Genomic DNA, 17,395 nt, shown 5'->3' on the forward strand with positions numbered 1-17,395 from the left:
CAACATGGTCACCAGGGCCCACAGGAAACCGAGTATGCTGTGGTTGCCAGAGCAACCATCTTTCCTTAAGGCCTCCTCAGTGTTTTTCATCCTCAGCTTGGCTGGTGAGAAGGACGTGACCATGCAGGCTCCCTCTCCCAATAAATCAAGTCTGACATGGGCCAAAAGGGGCGGATAGGAAGCACACAGGATCTAAAAGAGACTGGACAGGAAGGAAAACAGCTTATCCTTTCTTCATCCTTCAACCCGCCACTCGTGTATAGAGGATCATGCCTTGTGGCCCACCCCTACCTTCAGATCCACTTGGCGTGAACTCCAGGAAGAGGCAGGGAGGTCAGGGGAGAGGCCTGTCGGCACTTGATGGATGGTACTGAAGAAATGTCTGGCACTTTCTTTCCCCCTGGGGGAGGTAAAGCTGCAGCCACCTCTCCCCCGCATTCCTGCCTGCCTGCCTGCCTAGGAAGGGGGTTGGGTTGGGTAGCTAGAGCAGGGCAAGAAGGGTCCTGAGCCCAGCCCAGAGGCGTTTTGTGAACTATCACATTTGTCTGCACTGACATAGGGAATGGAGGGGTAGACAGACAATCCTCAAATCTCAACTGAGTTTAAAATGGACCCATATGTTCCCACTTCCTGGTTCCCAGGCCTCTCCAATTCCGTGCACACTAACAGTGTTACCCCTGTAGTACATGCCGGCCCCTGGGAATGAAGCAGTTCTTTATGTGTGCCCTGCAGATCCTGCAGAGTCGCTTGAGGGGTAGAGGTCAAATGACTCCCATAAGACTAGCACACTTGGCTTTGTGGGTGTGTTGTCCTTGGTGTGACAGGGGGCAATCCTGCCAAGTCCTTTGACTATCAAGGCACAGTGGTAAACTCCTTACCCCACTCTTCCTTACCACATGGTGAAAAGGGTATGCCTTTTAAGAATGTCCTTGATAAAGCAGTAAAAAATTAATATGTAATATGTTTATCATTATTATTTTAAATGAATTTTAAAAGATTTCTTCTTCTTTTTTTTTTTTTTTTTTTTGTACTAGGAATTGAACTCAGGACCTTGTACTTGCCAAATAGGCACTTACACCACTGAGCTAAATCCCTGGCCTCCAACCTCTTTTGGTGGTTGTTTTAATTTCTAATGCACCAACTAGGACAGATCTCACACCAATAAGGGCTCCATAGGACTCTCCATGGAGTTTCCACTATACTGGGCTATGGTCTCCCAAGATTGAAGATGCTAGCAGCCCTTTCCAGACCTCGCATTCCCTGTTTGTGAAATGGACTTTTTTTTTTTTTTTTTTTGTGGTGGTGGTGGTGGGGAATTGAACTCATGCTTGCCAGGCAGGCGCTTATATCGCTGAGCTAATCCCCAGCCCGAGAAATGGTCTTTTTGAAGCAAACAGTAGCTAACATGTTTGCTGGCAACCTTCTCTTTCAAGAAGAGACGCTGTCACTGGAATAAAGACTTTAATGGTCTTTGTGCACAGGAGCAGCAAGATGTCAGCCCAGCTTCTCCCGCAAGCCTGTGTTCACTGCAGGGTGCAGGGGTGGTGGGGACAGGGTGGAGCTGGAGAGGGTATGTGTGGCCTTGGTGGGCCAGTGCCAGATGGGCTTCCCTCACTCCCTCTCTTTACCTCCTAGTCTCTTTTCGCATTCCCATCCAGGCGCTAATTTCTCCTTCCAACAAGTCACAGTGTGGCAAGGCTGAGGAAGGGAGGAGATGAGGACTCTGCCTCTGCCTGGCCCCAGGCCAGGGAGGTGAGGGCACAGGTTCCTGCACATGCTGGTGTGGGACTGCGCGCTTTGGTCAGGCCTGTGAGCTCCGAGTTCTCCCCACACCAGGCGGAGGTCACATCTGGTGCCTCCCCCGGGGCAGCAGAGCTGAGCTGCTCCAATCACTTCTCCAGCCTTTCAGCTGCTGGGAGGGCAGGGGGCGGCTGACCAGGGAGGGGTGGAGGGACAGCAGGATGGCAGGTCAGCCTCGGGTGCTACTTCCCCGCTCTCCCAGGAGCCAGTAGGTGCGAACCTTGCCTTTACCCTGGAAGGAAAAAGAGGAGGCGGCTGGGGCGGCCAGTGGCACACCCACCTTCTCACAGGGAGAGGCGAGTGCCTTCAGCTGCTCCAGAAAGGTAACAGGTGGGTCCCAGCGGTGAGGCCGGAGCTTCCTCTTCTACCTTCATTTCTACATCTCCTCGAAGCTCCAGCTCAAAACCATCAAAGTCCTCCAGGACAGCCTTGGTCTCAGAAGACAAGTGGATCTTCAAGGCTGGGTAGGACAGGGGACAAGGAAAGTGAGGGATGTCTGGGATGTGAGCAGCAAAGTGCAGAAGGGACCCTATAGGGACTCTGTGGGTAGATAGAGGCCCTCCTCCTTTACCTCCTCTATATAATGTGTGCCCATACTGGGTCCTTTAAGACTTGAGAGCTGTGCTATCCAATATGGTAGCCACTAGTCACATATGCTTGTACCTAGTTAAAATTAAATACACTTAAAAATAAAGTGCCTTAAAAAAAATAAAAATTAAAAAAAAAAAAGTGCCTTAAACCAGGCATGGTGTCATCCACCTGTTCCTCAGCATTCAGGAGGCTGAGGCAGGAAGACTGCTTTGAGTTCAAGATCAGTCTTGGCTACAGAGCAAGTTTAAGACCATCCTGGACTATGGAGAAAGACCCCATCCCAAAAAATCAAACCAAGACAACAAAACAGAGAAAAAGAAAAAAAATTCAGTGCCTGAGTTTCACTGCATACCTTTCAAGCAATCAACTGGTACATGTGAGTAGAGTCTATGACACTGGACAGTACACATTACAGAGCATTTCCAAAACTAAACAGCTCTGTAGTGTCAGCTGCCCCAGGGGCCCAGGTCAGCACGCTGGTGAAAGCCTGCCATGTGGGTCTTCTCCACCATGGTACACTCCCAGCTTGGACACCTGCTTGGGTGAGTTATATAAACTGTGCCTCATTTTCCTAATCTGTGAAATGCTGATAGTGAAAGCACCTACTTTGTTACTATTGTGAGAATTAAATTTAACATTTGGGCTAGAGAAGCAGCTCTGTGATAGAGTGCCCAGGATGCACAAGGTCCTGTGTTTGCCTCTCCAGTACTGCAATAATGATAATGATAATAATAATAATAATAAATTTATCCTAATTTGATCAGCAGCACTGCAAAACAAATATTTAAAAATATTTAAACAGACCGTAGCGCTATGTACCTTGTTTCTGTCACCGTTATTTTATTTGACTCAATAGTCTCATTTTACGGCTGGGAAGCTGAGCTGAGGGTGGGTGGTCAGGGATGGAGGGGCCCTCTGGCCCACACCCTTTGGCTTTTCTCTGAACTCGTGACCTTACTTCTGAGGTCTGCATCACAGCAGCCTGTGTTGCTGAGCCATTTCTGGGAATGAGCTCCTAGAGGAATGTGAGGAATGGACCTCAGCAGGAGGCTCTCCTACCCCAGGCCCAGGACACACAGCCCAGAGAATGTCTGCTGAGCCAGCTCCCTCTGAGCACAGACTCTCAAGTAGCCTTTCTTTCCCAGCGAGTCTGGGGTGGGGTCCACATGGGCTTCTCACCTATCTGGGCCTGGCACTTATTAATTGGTCAGTGAATATGTACTGAACTGAAGTTGGGCATGGTGGCACATACCTGTCCCAGCACGCAGGAGGCTGAGGCATAAGGACTGGCAAAAGTTCAAGGCCTGTCTAGGCTACATAGTGATTTCAAGGCCAGCCTGAACTATGTAGAAAGATCCTGTCTCAAAAAAAAAAAAAAAGAAAAAAGAAAAAAAAATTGTTTTTGAATTGAACTGGGTCAAAATACAGGATGATTGACAAGAAACAGTAGGCAAGGCCAAGTAAGGGGTCAAAAAAACATTAATTAGATATTTATGGTACGTCAAAGATTGTTCTAAGATTTTTTTTTTTTTTTTTTTTTTTTTTGGTTGTTTGAGGCTGGTTCTCACTATGTAGCTTAGGTTGGCTGCAAACTTGTGATCCTCCTGCCTCACCCTCCCTAGAGCTGGGATTATAGGAATGCTAGGTTTTTTTTCCAACCCTGATATAGGGGTCACTATGGGGGAAAGAGACTCAGAAAGGTGAATGACAATTATGTCCCAGGTGTTTAAGACAGCATTCTCTTATCACCTCTGGGGGGGGGGGTTAATATTTTACTGTCTTCATAGTGAGGAAAACCAAGGTTCTGTGAGACACAGCAGATGAGCACGTGGCTGGTGAGCACACGCTGGAGTGCAGAGATTCACAGGCGAGAGGCCAGCTCTGAAGCCGCCTCCCGCACACCGCAGCTGGAGGGGTGAACCTTGGATGCGAGACTCCTGTGAGAACTACTGAACACTGGTTTGTGAACACCTTTTTGGCAAGGAGAGGTGTTCCTCTCATTCAGGATGATCTGCCCAGAGTGAACTGCAGGTCCCTGACTTGCCATCACTCCAATTTAGGATTTTCTGTTAGTGCAAGTATGACAGTGATGCAATTCAACAAGCTATTAATATTTTTTTTTCTTGCAGTACTGAGAATTGAAACCAGGGCCTTTGCTACATCTCTAGCCCTTTAAAAAATGTTTTCATTTTGGGATAGGATGTTACTAAGTTGCTAAATTGCCCAGCCTAGGCTTGAATTTGTGACCTTCCTGCTTTGGTCACATTTGTGACCTTCCTGCTTTGGCCCTCCTAGAGTGCTGGAGACCATGATGGCATGCACCATCATGCTGGCTGAATTTCGATCATTTCCTGGGCTAGTAATAGGCAGATGTTACTCTCCTATGGTTCTGGGCAACAGCAGTGACTGTGCAGGTAAATAACTGGTCCTCTGGATTATACTGTGTTGCCTGCATGTTTCTGGACGTTTTGTTTCCATCTCCCATCATGTCTACAAAACACTCATCTGTGCTTGTACAAGAAAGGCTTGACACTTTTTTTAAATAAAGTAAGCTCTGTGTTGGATGGTGGCAAGGCTCAGAGCACTTTTGGAGTAGGCCAAGCTAAGCCATAGTGTTATGCAGGTAGGTGTAATAATGTGTTTGCAACTTGTAATGTTAACTCATAAATGGATGGGCACTTGCACTAGCGAAGGGAGCTGGGGAGGAGCGAGCATAAGGTCTGCACAGCACGGCTTGCCCTTGGCTGCCGGCCCTCCTCTTCCCTCCAGGAGGGCATCCTACCTTCCCCATTCGACTCCATTCTGGAGGCCGTGTTGACTGTGTCTCCGAAGAGGCAGTAGCGGGGCATCTTCAGGCCTACCACACCAGCGCACACGGGTCCTAGAGGGCAAGGCCAGGACAGAGCCTGTGTTCAACAAGGGAGGGCAGCATACGGGAGGGACAGGAGGGGGACAGGAGGTTCCAGCTGTGTTAGGAGGTGCTGGGCCCAGAGACAGTTCCTCCTCCTGCAGGTCTCTGAGATCGGTGGAGGCCTCACCTGTATGGATGCCTATGCGCAGGCGCAGCTGCTCCTGTGGCCGATGTCGGATGCGGAAGGAGCGCACAGCCTCCAGCAGTGCCAGGGCCATGCGGGCCACCTCACGGGCATGGAGCCGCCCATTTCGAACTGGGAGCCCCGAAACCACCATGTAGGCATCGCCAATTGTCTCTACCTGGGGTGTATGTGGGGAGCAAGATGAGGCAAGAGCCAAGGGCCACTGCACCATGTACAGTGTCTCCAAACACCTGCTGCTGTCTGTCCTTGTCCCCCATCCCCGTGAATTCTCTGCCTACTTCTGGATCCCTTGGGTCATTGTCTCTGCCCACATACATACTCTGATCTCTTGTTCTGCCTGCTCACCTTTTTCTGACTCTTTCTGTGCTTCTGTGTCTGTCCCTTCCTATTCCTACTTGTTCCCTCACCTTGTAGACATCAAAGTTGTCTATGACAGCATCAAAGCAAGTGTACAGGTCATTGAGCAGGGTCACTACCTGGAAGGCAGGAAAAATCAAGAGGGGTGGGGAGTCAGGCCCTCACCTGGAGCTGGGACCTCAGGGACAGATATGGAAGTGACACAAATCAACTCGCCTGGCCTTCAACTGTGGCCAAGGCCTGGCTCACCTGCATGGGTGTGCTCTCTGCTGATAGCGCAGTGAAACCCACGATGTCACTGAAGTAGATGGTCACACTATCAAAGGCTTCTGCCTGGACAGTCTCCCCGCGCTTTAGCTGCTCAGCTACTGAACTGAGGGGCCATGGTGGGTGCAGATGACAGGGCGAGGTGAGGTGGGGACAGGGACTGCAGTGTGCAAGGGCTGTCCCTGGTCCCCAGAGCTGGGCACTCACTGAGGCAGGATCTGGTAGAGCAGAGCCTCAGCCTTACGCTTCTCTTCCAGGTAGGCCTGGGTGCGCTCCTCCACCAGCTCCTCCAGGTTGTTGGCGTACTGCTCCATGCGTGACAGCAGGTTGTCCAGGATGTTACTGCTATGCTCCCTGTGGGCAGGGTGTGGGTATGAGAAGGCCCACACCTCTGCCCTGGAGTGCCCTCCTGGGCACAGCAGAATAGGGGGAAAGGGCAGGAAGGAAGTTTAATTTATGTCTGAGACTCTGGCTCAAATATGGTGCTTCAAAAAAAAAAAAAAATACGGTGCTTCAGATACAACCACGTCTTGTTTGTGTTTTTTGGACTCTAGAGTTAGGAGGAGGTGAAGAGGTCACAAGGATCGCTAAGGACAAAGTGACAGGAACACAGGTAGCAGAGGGCTGTGAGGGAGAACTGGGCCCGAGGCAAGGGGCACATTGGGAAAGGGAGACCACGTCAGGGTGGGAACTCGTGGGAGGCTCTGGAAGGAGGTGGAGGTCAGGAAAGCGAGGCCAAATTACTTCGCAGTCTATGGGGCAGTGCTGCAGGAAGGGTGTGGAGTGCTGATGTGGCTGGAGGAAAGCAGGACGAATGGTAGGGGATCTGGGGACAGCCAAGTCACGGAACATCTGCAGAGGGCTGTGAAGGGGCTGTGTGGGCTGGAATGGGCCGCATCTACTGCTGCAGGGACAGACTTTCAGCAGCTGTAGTCATAGGGTAGGAGTCTGTGACTAACACCAATGACCTGTTAAACTTGCGCAGCGTCAGGCGGATCTGCTGGAAGGGTGGCCGCTCCTGTGGGTCCTCTGCCCAGCACCGCTGCATCAGCTGCCCCAGCTCCTCCATGTGGCTCTGCAGGGCCAGGGAGGGCCGGAAAGGAGGCTGCTCACCCCGGGTCACGCGCTCAATGATCTCTGTTGTGGGAAGAGAGGGGCTGAAGGGTGGGGCTACCCAGGGGCCTGCAGGGAGATGGGGACACCAGCGGGGGTGGGCTGGAAAGTCTGGGACCTGGGTAGGGTGTGGGGAGTAGGGCAGGATGGTCCCTGCAGCAGTGCAGCAAGCTGGTGGTTGGGCCTCTTCTAGAAGGAAGAGGTAAGGGTGTTTCCAGGGGTCTCCATCCTGGGGTCAGGGTTGGTCAAGACTTTGGTAGGGCTGGGAGACAATGTGGTTCTCTCACCTTTGGGGCTGAGATCCAAACCTTCCACGTGGAATACCCCACTCCTCAGGGCTATCTCCTGAAGGATGATGCCAAAGCTGTACACGTCACCAGCCTGGGAGCCCCGGGCAGGAGGAGAAGCCATTCGGAGGAACTCTGGGGCTGTCCACAACTTTTCTGAGGGTCAGAGGTCAAGAGTCATAGGGCAAAAAAAAAAAAAAGAGTCATAGGGCAAGGAATCTCGGAGCTAAGGGATAAGGGACTTTACATCCTACTGGGAAAAGAAAAACTAGCAAGTGAATATAATACCCTGTGACCATCCTAAAAATCAGAATGATGTGATAATGGGAGTGGGATTCAGGTGGGGAGCATCACGGAAAGCTTTGAAGGAGATGTGCCTAGGACAGGTCTAGTCCTATCACCCAGTGCTAAGAGCAAGAAGAGGCTGTGAGACCCTATAGTCTGGGCCCTCCCTCTTTATAGTGAGAACTGAGCCTGGAGTCAGGACAGGTAGGCCAGGCCTCCATCTTCCTCCTGGGGTGTGCTGGTGGGAGAGAGTAAGAGATGACCGTTGGGCTCACTGGCATAGAGGATGTGTCCTTGCTCAGGCTCTGGGTCCCTGAAGCTCTCCAAGCCATAGTCAGTGATCTTAAGGACAAAGCGCCCATCCACCACGCAGTTGGATGACTTGAGGTTCCCATGGGAGCAAATGGCCCCATTATGTAGAAATAGCATTCCCTGGGAAATTTGGGGAGGCACAGTGGAACTTAAGCCATGTCCAAAAGCAGGTCGAGTTCTCCCTGCTACCGCCCATGGGCTCCTCTGGGCCCACCTTGACGATGTCATTGGTGAGTGAATACCGGAACATCCAGTCCAGGGTGATGCTCTCATTCTCCAGAATGTCCTGCGGGGGGTGGGAGACAGATGGTACCCTGCAGACCCCTGGGAGTAGGAGGGTGGAGGGGCCCCACATACACTGGGCAACCCTTCGGGTCTACGCCAGTGCCATTGTCACCTCCTGCTCCCACTTTACTGAAGGGCCAGTGAGGTCAGAAACAGGGAGAAGCCCAGGCCTGTCCTGCTCACCTGAAGGCTACCCCGAGGACAGTACTCAGTGAGGATACAGATGTTGGGAGGGTCAGTGCAGGCGCCCACAAACCTGGTCAGGTGCTCATTCTGCACATCTCGCATCTATGGTGGCAGGGCGGGGGTGGTGGTGGCATAAGAGCCTGACAGAACTCATGCCTCCCCAGGCTTCCCTCTGGCCTTGGGACCACCCCCTCTTAACTCTCTATTCGTAGACATGACTGGGACTGAGTGTGACTCCCACAGTGTCCTTTAGTCCCCCGCCTGCTGAACCCCCAAGATCATCACAGATGAACCCGGAGCACTTTCCTCTAAGTTCTCCAGTGGTCTCTCATCTCATGACCAATTCTTTTATCCCAAGAGCCCATGCCCAGCCTGCATACCCTGGTTTTTCCAGGATATCATGAGTCCTGCCATAACCAGCTCTGTCAACCAGACTCCTGGTCTCCCATGAGTGGGACCCTTCCCCAGACCCACACCGCACTCCCACACATTACATGCTTCAGTTCAAACAGGACTTTCCGGGTCAGCTCAATGCGCTTACGGTTCACATGTTTCACAGCCACGAGATTGCCCTGAGTAAGAAATACCCAAAATGTAAATGAAGGGCAAAATTGAAGACAGCTAAGAGGAGGCAGGGAGATCTTCTTCAAATGGGAAGGGAAACGAGAAACAGAGGGAGGGGAGGAAAGGGGAGAGGGATGAAAAGGGATTGAGATGCATTGTGTACAGGTACCAACTCCACACGAAGAATGTCATCATTGTGGACTGTGAATATGTGCTAATAAAAATAAAAAGGAAACAAAGACTGCCACTGAGCCAAGCACCACCCAATGCCCTGGAGTGCCAGCTGCTCTGACAGCCCATGTTGGGACCCCCCCGCCAAAGAGCGTGCAGCCACTCCAGCCCTGGGCACCACCAGCAGACCTTCCCAACTCACCTTGTAGTACGCTGTCTTGGCATAGACTTGGAACTGGCCCTCTGTTGTTAGCAGGGAGCCATAATTGGAGCCTCTCTGGAGGGTGGAGAGCAGGAGGCATGGTCAGCCCCCAGGCCTGTTTGCATCCCAGTGAAGCCAGAAATCTTTCACTTATTTATTTGGAATAATGGGGACTGAACCCAGGACCTCAGGCTTTTTACTGTTTCTTTAGGGACAGCGTCCCACTAAGTCACAAAGTTGCCATCTTCCTGCCTTCCAGAGCACTGGGATTCCAGGCAGGTGCCACCATATCCGGCAAAGCGTTCTGGTTCTTTACCACCCTGGCTTTGCTGTGTATCACTGTCCTCTGTATTTCACAGCACGTGAGCCTCTCCTCCTTCACTTGCTTTGTGCTTGTGTTTTCACATTTTCTACTCCTGTAACCTCTGAAAGCACCCTGTGAGGGAGGCTCTGGCGTTAAAGCTGGCATCTGAGACTGTCTCAGAGAGGAACTGTCACACAGCAAGTGTGGGGCTGGGCATAGTACCCAGCTCTCTCCCCAATGCATCAGGCACCGCCCTAGGCACCCAGGCCTCCCACAGGCGTGTGCTCACCCCGCTCAGTGTCAGTCGGCTGCCGGCGCTCCGGAGGTGTCTCTCCATGCTGCTGGGCTGCACGTCCTCCCAGCGCACCCGCCACAGCTCCGAGGCCAGCTCCTTCTCCAGCTGCATCTTTCTGGACATGAAGCCTGCAGCTGAGCTCACATCTGAGACCCAGCCTGGGGAAGGGGGTTCTGAGGAGCCTCTCAGGGCCCTGGGACCGTGCCAAGATGAATAGGGATGCCTCCCCCTGGGCTGACAGAAGGCTGGGGTGAACTCCCTCACGGGGACCCTGGAGTAGCCTCTTCAGTGTCATCCCTTGGAAACCAGGGGCATCCATAACCCCTCCCCATGAGTCCCTATCATTCTGGTTTCTCCCAGACTGGGTCTGTTTTACCCTGGGTTCTAGGTGTCCTGGCATAATGGGGTGACTACAGAAGCAGCACATGTCCTGATAGTGTCAGAATCCCTCCCCCTCTCCATTTTCCTCCCTTTTGGGGTACCTGAGATTGAAACCAAGCATACACTACCACTGAGCTTCAGCCCTAGCCTTTTTATCTTGAGACAGGGTCTCACTAAATTGCCCAAGTTGGTCTCAAACTTGTGATCCTCTTGCCTTTATGTACTACTATGCTCAGTTTTATTTCATTCCTGTAAGAGGAATAAAAATGAAATATTGTGTGTGACACATGCCCGGAATCCCAGTACTGGGGAAATGGAGGCCAGAAGGATCACTGTGAGTTTGAGGACAGCCTGGGCTACACAGTAAAAGCCTGTATCAAAATACAAAATTTTTGAGACAGATTGCTGAATTTCCCAGGTTGGGCTTGAATCTGCAATCTTTCTACTCCAACCTCCCCGAGTTCTGGGACTGTAGGCCTGTACCCTCGTGCCAGGCAGGCCTAAGGTCTGAACCACTGCTTCCCGTCTGGCCTGTAGGAGCACAGGGAAAACCAATTCTAGATCAGAACCCACATTACTCTGCTGTTACCCCCAACTTCTCTGCACCTTCTAGCATCTCCCGACCTCCCAGGCAATGCCCATTCTTACCCCCCTCTCCTCTCATCCCATTTCCTTTTCCTGCTCCCTCTTTATATCCCAAAGCTCTCCCTTTCCTGTTGGGTCCCTGCGATCTCCCAGTGCCACGGCTCACCTGTATACAAAGAAGGAGACAATCAGAATGCTCAGCATCAAGAGGCTTCCCACCACCGCCAGCACCTCCAAGGTAGAAAAGTGGCCTGCAGCAGAGGCCAAGTTGGGGCAAGAAAGATGTGGGTGAGCATGAGCAACAAGTTCTAATAGTCAATCAGTAAACTGAGATGATAGATGAAGGGGAGAAAAAAATAGGAGGTGGTGTTGTCTCCACAAAAGCCTCAAGAGGGAACAGATTCCCCACTAGACTCCTTCCTGGGGAGGAGCAGCATTTCAGATGGGGCAGTCACCTTGGCTGCAGGCTGGGTCCTCATTGTCAAAGCCACATTTAGGGACATCAGGAGGAGGGTAACCCAGAGGCCAGTATAACTGACGTCCTGACTCGGCCACCAGCTTCTGGGAAGTCCCATTGTAGTTCAGCACAACCTATGGGAGAGCAGGAGTGGCATGGGCAGGACTTGGCTGTAGTCTCCTGGGGGAGAGGGCCCAGTCCTGCCTCCTACCTCGTATTTGCTGGCAACACCTGTGTCTGGGCAGCCAGGTATTGTCCACTCTTCTATGACCACATGTAGACAGGCCCCACACCCACACCCAAGGGTCTCAAGAGCCACATTCTGCAGCCTAAGCTATGAGCACTGCTTGGGAAGCTTTCACTGGAGGAACTGGTCCTTGCTGCCTGTGGCCTCAGTCTCTTCCAGTCCCTACTGCATGCACAGAGCTGAGCAGACACAGTCCGCCCAGCCCTGCGTTGCCCTGATTCTGCTAGGAGGGGGCCTGTCTACCCTACCCCTCTTCAGATACTGGTGCCCCAAGAGTGATGCCTATCATTCTGGTTGTGCTCCCAGACGAGGTCCCTCGTATGGAGGGCTCTTGTAGGTACACCAGCACAGCAAGGTGAACACAGAACTAGCAGATGCCTTGGCAGGGCTGTGAGGGACCTAGGGAGGTAAGATAATCCAAGCTGGCACTATCTTCTGTGTACATGAACACACCCTGAAGGCACCAGTGTCAGGGTCCACACTCCACAGGGAGAAGTCAGTCTCCCGGTCTCCACTGCTGTCGATTTTCAGGTATCCTGTCACACCTGTGGGCACAGGGAACAGAGGCTGTGTTGTGAGAGAACGGCAGTCCAGGGATGCCCACTTCATTGCTGTATCCCTGGTCTCCAAACACATGCATGTATGGAACAGGGTGAAAGGGACAGTTGCGTAGGCCTCGGGAAATACTGCAATTAGTGCCCAGGATGATCTGATGGAGTTTGAGGCAGAGGCATGGAGATGCTGTGGAGGGCCCTCAGAGAAGCCAGGAAGACAACAGTGTGGGTGGGGGGTACTATAGGGCTTCTGATAGCCTCCTGCAGGGGCACCTTGGATTTACTGTCCTCCAAGACAGTCTTTTCCTGCTGCCTTCATGCCCTGACCTGGGAAGCTTCGGTTCCACATCCTCTGAGTGATGTCTTCCCCGTTGGTGATGGTTCCCCCATGTGCCAGAGTCTCTGTCACTGCCTGAATGTAGAGCAGGAGACCATCGTGGAAGGAGGCTGGGATGATGTTCTCCTGCAGCAGGTAAGCGGCTCAGTGAAGGGATGAAGGAAGGGCCGTGAGTGGAGCTGCCTCAGGGAGGACGTGGTGAGGGGAGTGCAGAAGCTGACAACCACACCAGAGAGTTGGGACTGCATTACCAGTGGTATCTACCTGCCTGCCAGGCAGATCAGGCACTGGCTGATCTGTGTCACTGGCTGAACTTGCTACCGTCCCCTCAATTATCAGGATGTGGGAACAACAGAAGGGAGAGATGGGAAGACCCTGGAATGCTGGGATAGCTGAGAGGACAGGTTGGAGACCAGCAGAGGGTCACACTGAAGGGTCCCAGGACCCCCTCCTACCAGGCCATCCTCCATGGTGAAGTTGAACTGCTCAAGGGCCACGCGTTTTAGCTGCTTTAGGAATTCTGAGTACTCAGGATTATCCGGTTCTTTATATGTAATGATCTTGGCAGCCTGAAGAAGGGGTTGGTAAAGACCTGATGCCAATTCTCCAGTACCCTGAGAACCCACCTCCTGGGCCCACCTTACTGCTTAGGTCAAGGTCCAACTGGACCTCATGTTCAGTACGAGAGGATGCCTGTTCTTAAGCAAGGGATTCAAGTTCTGTCAGGTCTGAGACTTTAATGTCCTCCCACTTCAAGCCTCTGCTTCATCTTTTAGCCTCCTGGCTATGAACCACCCCTCCACTTTCACTGCTTAATTCCCTATAATCATCCATCAAGAGCCTCTTTTTAGCCAGGTATGTTGGTGCACTCTGGGAGGCTGAAGCAGGAGAATCTCAAACTCAAGCTCACCCTGGAAAACTCAGCAACTTGTGAGATGCTATCTCAGGAAAAAAAAAAAAAAAAAAAGCCATGCATGCCATTGTTCACTGGTAGGCCTAGTACTCAGAAGGCTGAGGTAGAAAGCATCCGGCAAGTTTGAGGCCAGCATGAACTACTTAGTGAGTACAAGACTAGCCTGAACTAAATAGTGAGACCCTGTCTTTTAAAAAGAAGCCAAACAAATACAAAAATAGATAAGTAAACAAGCAAGCGCTGGATATGAGCCAGATTAAACCTCTCCTTAAAAAAGGTGTGTAGGGGGGTGTTTGGGGGATGTAGCTCAGTATAAAAGCTCTGGGTTCAATCTCCAGTACAATGAAATAAAATAGACTTTTTAATGCAATACTTTCAGATACTTAGGACACAGTGAACAGAAAGAATGTGCTACAAGTTGAGTCCCACAAGCAGGGCCTAAGCAGGGCACTCACCTGAAAGGCCAGGCGGGCACTGATGTCTTGCCCATCCCCTCTCTCCCAGGGCCGGGGATCTGGGGCCTGCGACCCTCTCAGGCTGTGCCCAAAGATATCCAGGTGGAAGAAAACGTAGTCCTCCCCACTGAGGCCCAAGTCCAAGGCCAGAAGCATCAGGGTCCTGAAGGCATCCGGAGAGCTGCAGATGTAGATAACTGGAGGAGAAGAGAGAGTCAGAGAGTAGGGAAGGGACCTGGGGCATCGTGCAGATGCTGCTGAGGTTACAGTGACAACTCTGGGCTCAGCTGACAGGAGAAAAAGGAAGGTGGGAAGGAGGAGGAGGTGTGGAGTGGGGAAGGGGAAGAAGTACTGCTGGAGAAAGGGAGCAGAATGTGGGGCAGGTGGAGCCAGGCGGGGAGGGAAGGAAGGAAGGGCCAGTTGGAGAGGAGAGGAGAGGAGAGGAGAGGAGAGAGAGGGGTGTGGGAGCAAAGCGGAGGAAAGGCTGCAAGTCGAAGGCGGAAGGAATGAAAAAATAGGGAGAAAAGGGAAGAGAATGCAGCTGAGGACACACTAGGTGCCAGAAGCAAGCAAGTTTTCTCTGTCCTGTTAACCCCGGATGGTCGGGAGTTGGGGAAGCAAGATACCCATAGGGGAGTGGCAGGGAGTGCGTGGTGGGGAGAGAAATGGAAAATCGGGTAGGAAGGGCTGGGGAGGCCAAGACAGGAATGGCGCAGACCCGCCCAGTCGAGCAAGGAGACAAAAGCCCGCGCGCAGGAAAGGCACTGGGTGACGGCAGGCCGCGCCTCTCACCTCGTGCTTTGCGCTGAACTGTCCGCAGCAGTCTGGCGTAGTGGTTGTGGTCGCCCTCGGCGAACTCTACGTGGTCCACCGTGATGTTGAGGCGATCACGGACGCGCATGTACAAGCCCTCCACGACGAAGAAGCAGGGTTTTTCGTCGTCGGGCCGGTAGGCATAGGCCAAGAGCGCCCGGCGCTCCCAGCCCAGCCGTCGGTGCAGCGCAGCCACGAAGTCGCCGAGCTTGGCGTGGCTGGGCCCGGAGCGCGTGGTGAGCGCGTACTCGTCCTTGGCGCCGAAGCCCAGCGCTGGGGCGCCGGCGGTCAGCAGCGGCACGCGCCAGTGAGCAGTAAAGCGGCCCACCGGGGCGGCCGCGTACACGCAGCCGGGGCCCAGGAACAGCGCGGGGTCGTGCTCCCACTTTAGGTCCACTGCGGCCAGCGGCGCGGCGGTGTCGGAGCAGGCTCCCTGCGCATTCTCGCTGCTGCCCAGCACCGTGCGCACCGTCCAGCCCGGCAGGAGATCGCGCTGCGCCTCCACGCGGGCGAGGGCCAGCGCCACGGCGGGCCCCACCCGCGCCCACGACCACGGGTACGAGGTGTTGGTCAGCGGTAATACGACGGCGACCGTCAGGTTGCCCGCCTGGCCGCCCCGGAGCAGCAGCAGAGGCGGCAGGAGCAGAAGCAGGGCCTGGCGCGCCCGGGCGCCGGCAGGACGCGGGGGGCCAAGCATGGCTCAGCGGGCCGGCTCGCCTTCCATGGTCGCGGGTGCCTGGCTCGGCGGCGCGACCCTGCGCAGGAGCCGAGCGCGGGAGACTGGCGCGCCGCGGAGGGCGCACCGGGCAGGTGGGGGCGGGGCGGGGTGCAGCAGGGATCCGGAGGGCGAGTGAGCGCAGACGACACTAGGACTGGGAACAGAGAGCGCGGGCGCGAAGGGAGAGCGTGTTCGTGGGCGCGCGCAGGGCGGCTGGCCGGCTCAAGTCCCCGGCTGTCCAAGGGGGGGCCCTGGCAGGGACCAGAGCCAAGCTGCGAAACCTCCCTCCCAGCTGCTTCCCCTCCCAGTGCTGGGCGCTTAACTCCTTCCCCGCCGTCCAGCCGAGCGCTCGCTCTCTCGTGGTTCCTCCGCGCGGCTTGGTGACCCGACGGTTCCGCTCTGGGGAAGCTCCACGCACCGGAGCCTTCGCCGAAGCGGGAGGCGGCCGACGAGGGACGCGTGGAAGTGGCAGCGCCGTGAAGCTCCCCTTGGCTGTCCTGCTTACCTGACTCCCTCTGGGGAAAGCGAGACGCTGGTTTGAGATCTCGGCTGGGAGAGGTGCGAGTGTGTGGACGCGCGTGGCCTGGGTGGGGCAAGAGTGTGGTGGGTCCCCGGGAAATGCGTTGGAGCCGCAGGCAAACGAATCAGAGTCCCAGTCACCCAACCCATTAATGATTTCCCTCCCCCTTCCTCCAGACTGAGGATTCGTGGAGCAAAGGGACCAGGTGGGAGGTGGAGTTAACCCTTTAGGCCCCCCGCAAGACCGGGAGCGTGGAGGCGGCGAGTAGGTGGCCGTGAGTCTATGTGCACCTGCAGGTGTAACCTCAGGGCCGCTCCCAGAACGTAGTGTGGGGGCTGTGGTGGTGGAGGGGAGATGGCACTGGAAATGACCCTTGGAGACGCAAACCCGAGAGAGGGTTCCAAAGCCCTGACGGCTGCAACCCGGATCCTCAGCGCTGTGGAGTCAGTCTGCCCTCTAAGGGTCAGCGGACATTATTGATCGCCTTGCGCCTCCAAGCTCTCCAACCTTGCGCCTAAGCGGGTCGTAGGATCTGAAAATTGATAAGCAGATACTGCCAGAGGGTCCTCAACACCCACTGGATTCCAAGGCACAAGAACGTGCCTATGAGGACAAAGCATAACAATAGCATAACGGAGTATCTCATAAGCGCTGTTGCAGAAATGTGGATAAATTGTTGAGGGTCTCAAAAAAGGGGGTAGTAATTCTGCTTGAATTGAAACCAGGAATTTCCAAAGAGAATTCAACAATAGTAGAAGAAAAAAACAAAAACAAAAGTAGAAGGATGAGAAAGATACCTTGCTGTGGTAGGGGGAGCACTCGGAATACTGAAAAAAAAATACTGAAATAAAATCTTATATAAGTAATTTTAGGAGACCTTTGACTGTTCTTACCATCTAGAGCCTGGAGCCCAGGGGCCAGTTTCACATGTTGGTCTTATGTTCTCTCTGTATATTTTATTTAATTGCCTGTACTTAAACTCAGTACATAGGCAAAGTATAATGGCCTTTACTTGTAATCCCAGGACTGTGGGAGGCTGAATCAGGAGGATCACAAGTATGAGGCCAGCCTAGGCAACTTAGTGACTTAGTGAGACCCTGTCTCAAAAATACAAAAGGGGGGCAGGGGATTTAGCTCAGTGGCATAAGCGCTTTCCTTGCAAGCAGGCAGTCGTGAGTTTGATCCCTGGTACCGATAAAAACGAAAAAGACAAAAAAAATTAAAAAAAATATATAAAAGGGCTGGAGATGTAACTCATTGTGGAAGCCTTGGGTTCAATCCCCAGAACTGAAAAAAAATAAAGAATCAGCAGATGATACATGAGTATTTGGATTGTTGAC

General features: G+C 53.3%; 1 protein-coding gene across 1 annotated transcript; it reads right to left on the bottom strand.

Moving 5' to 3' along the window:
* Positions 1-1,444: 1,444 nt before the first annotated feature.
* Npr1 (natriuretic peptide receptor 1) lies at positions 1,445-15,808 on the bottom strand. The gene is made up of 22 exons (XM_063250502.1): positions 14,797-15,808; positions 14,005-14,201; positions 13,092-13,205; positions 12,627-12,762; positions 12,199-12,290; positions 11,497-11,632; positions 11,208-11,292; positions 10,070-10,190; positions 9,477-9,551; positions 9,034-9,111; positions 8,537-8,641; positions 8,283-8,354; positions 8,032-8,188; positions 7,472-7,627; positions 7,040-7,208; positions 6,279-6,425; positions 6,054-6,177; positions 5,855-5,923; positions 5,430-5,604; positions 5,174-5,272; positions 2,169-2,260; positions 1,445-2,032 (listed from the first exon to the last, which is right to left on the bottom strand). Exons 1-22 carry the CDS (start codon positions 15,512-15,514, stop codon positions 1,970-1,972), a joined length of 3,180 nt encoding a protein of 1,059 aa, XP_063106572.1. The 5' UTR covers positions 15,515-15,808; the 3' UTR covers positions 1,445-1,969.
* Positions 15,809-17,395: the final 1,587 nt, after the last annotated feature.

Source organism: Cavia porcellus, unplaced genomic scaffold (genome assembly GCF_034190915.1).
Source record: "Cavia porcellus strain 051 isolate PalLab524CR breed Dunkin Hartley unplaced genomic scaffold, mCavPor4.1 scaffold_6, whole genome shotgun sequence".
Lineage (NCBI taxonomy): Eukaryota > Metazoa > Chordata > Mammalia > Rodentia > Caviidae > Cavia > Cavia porcellus.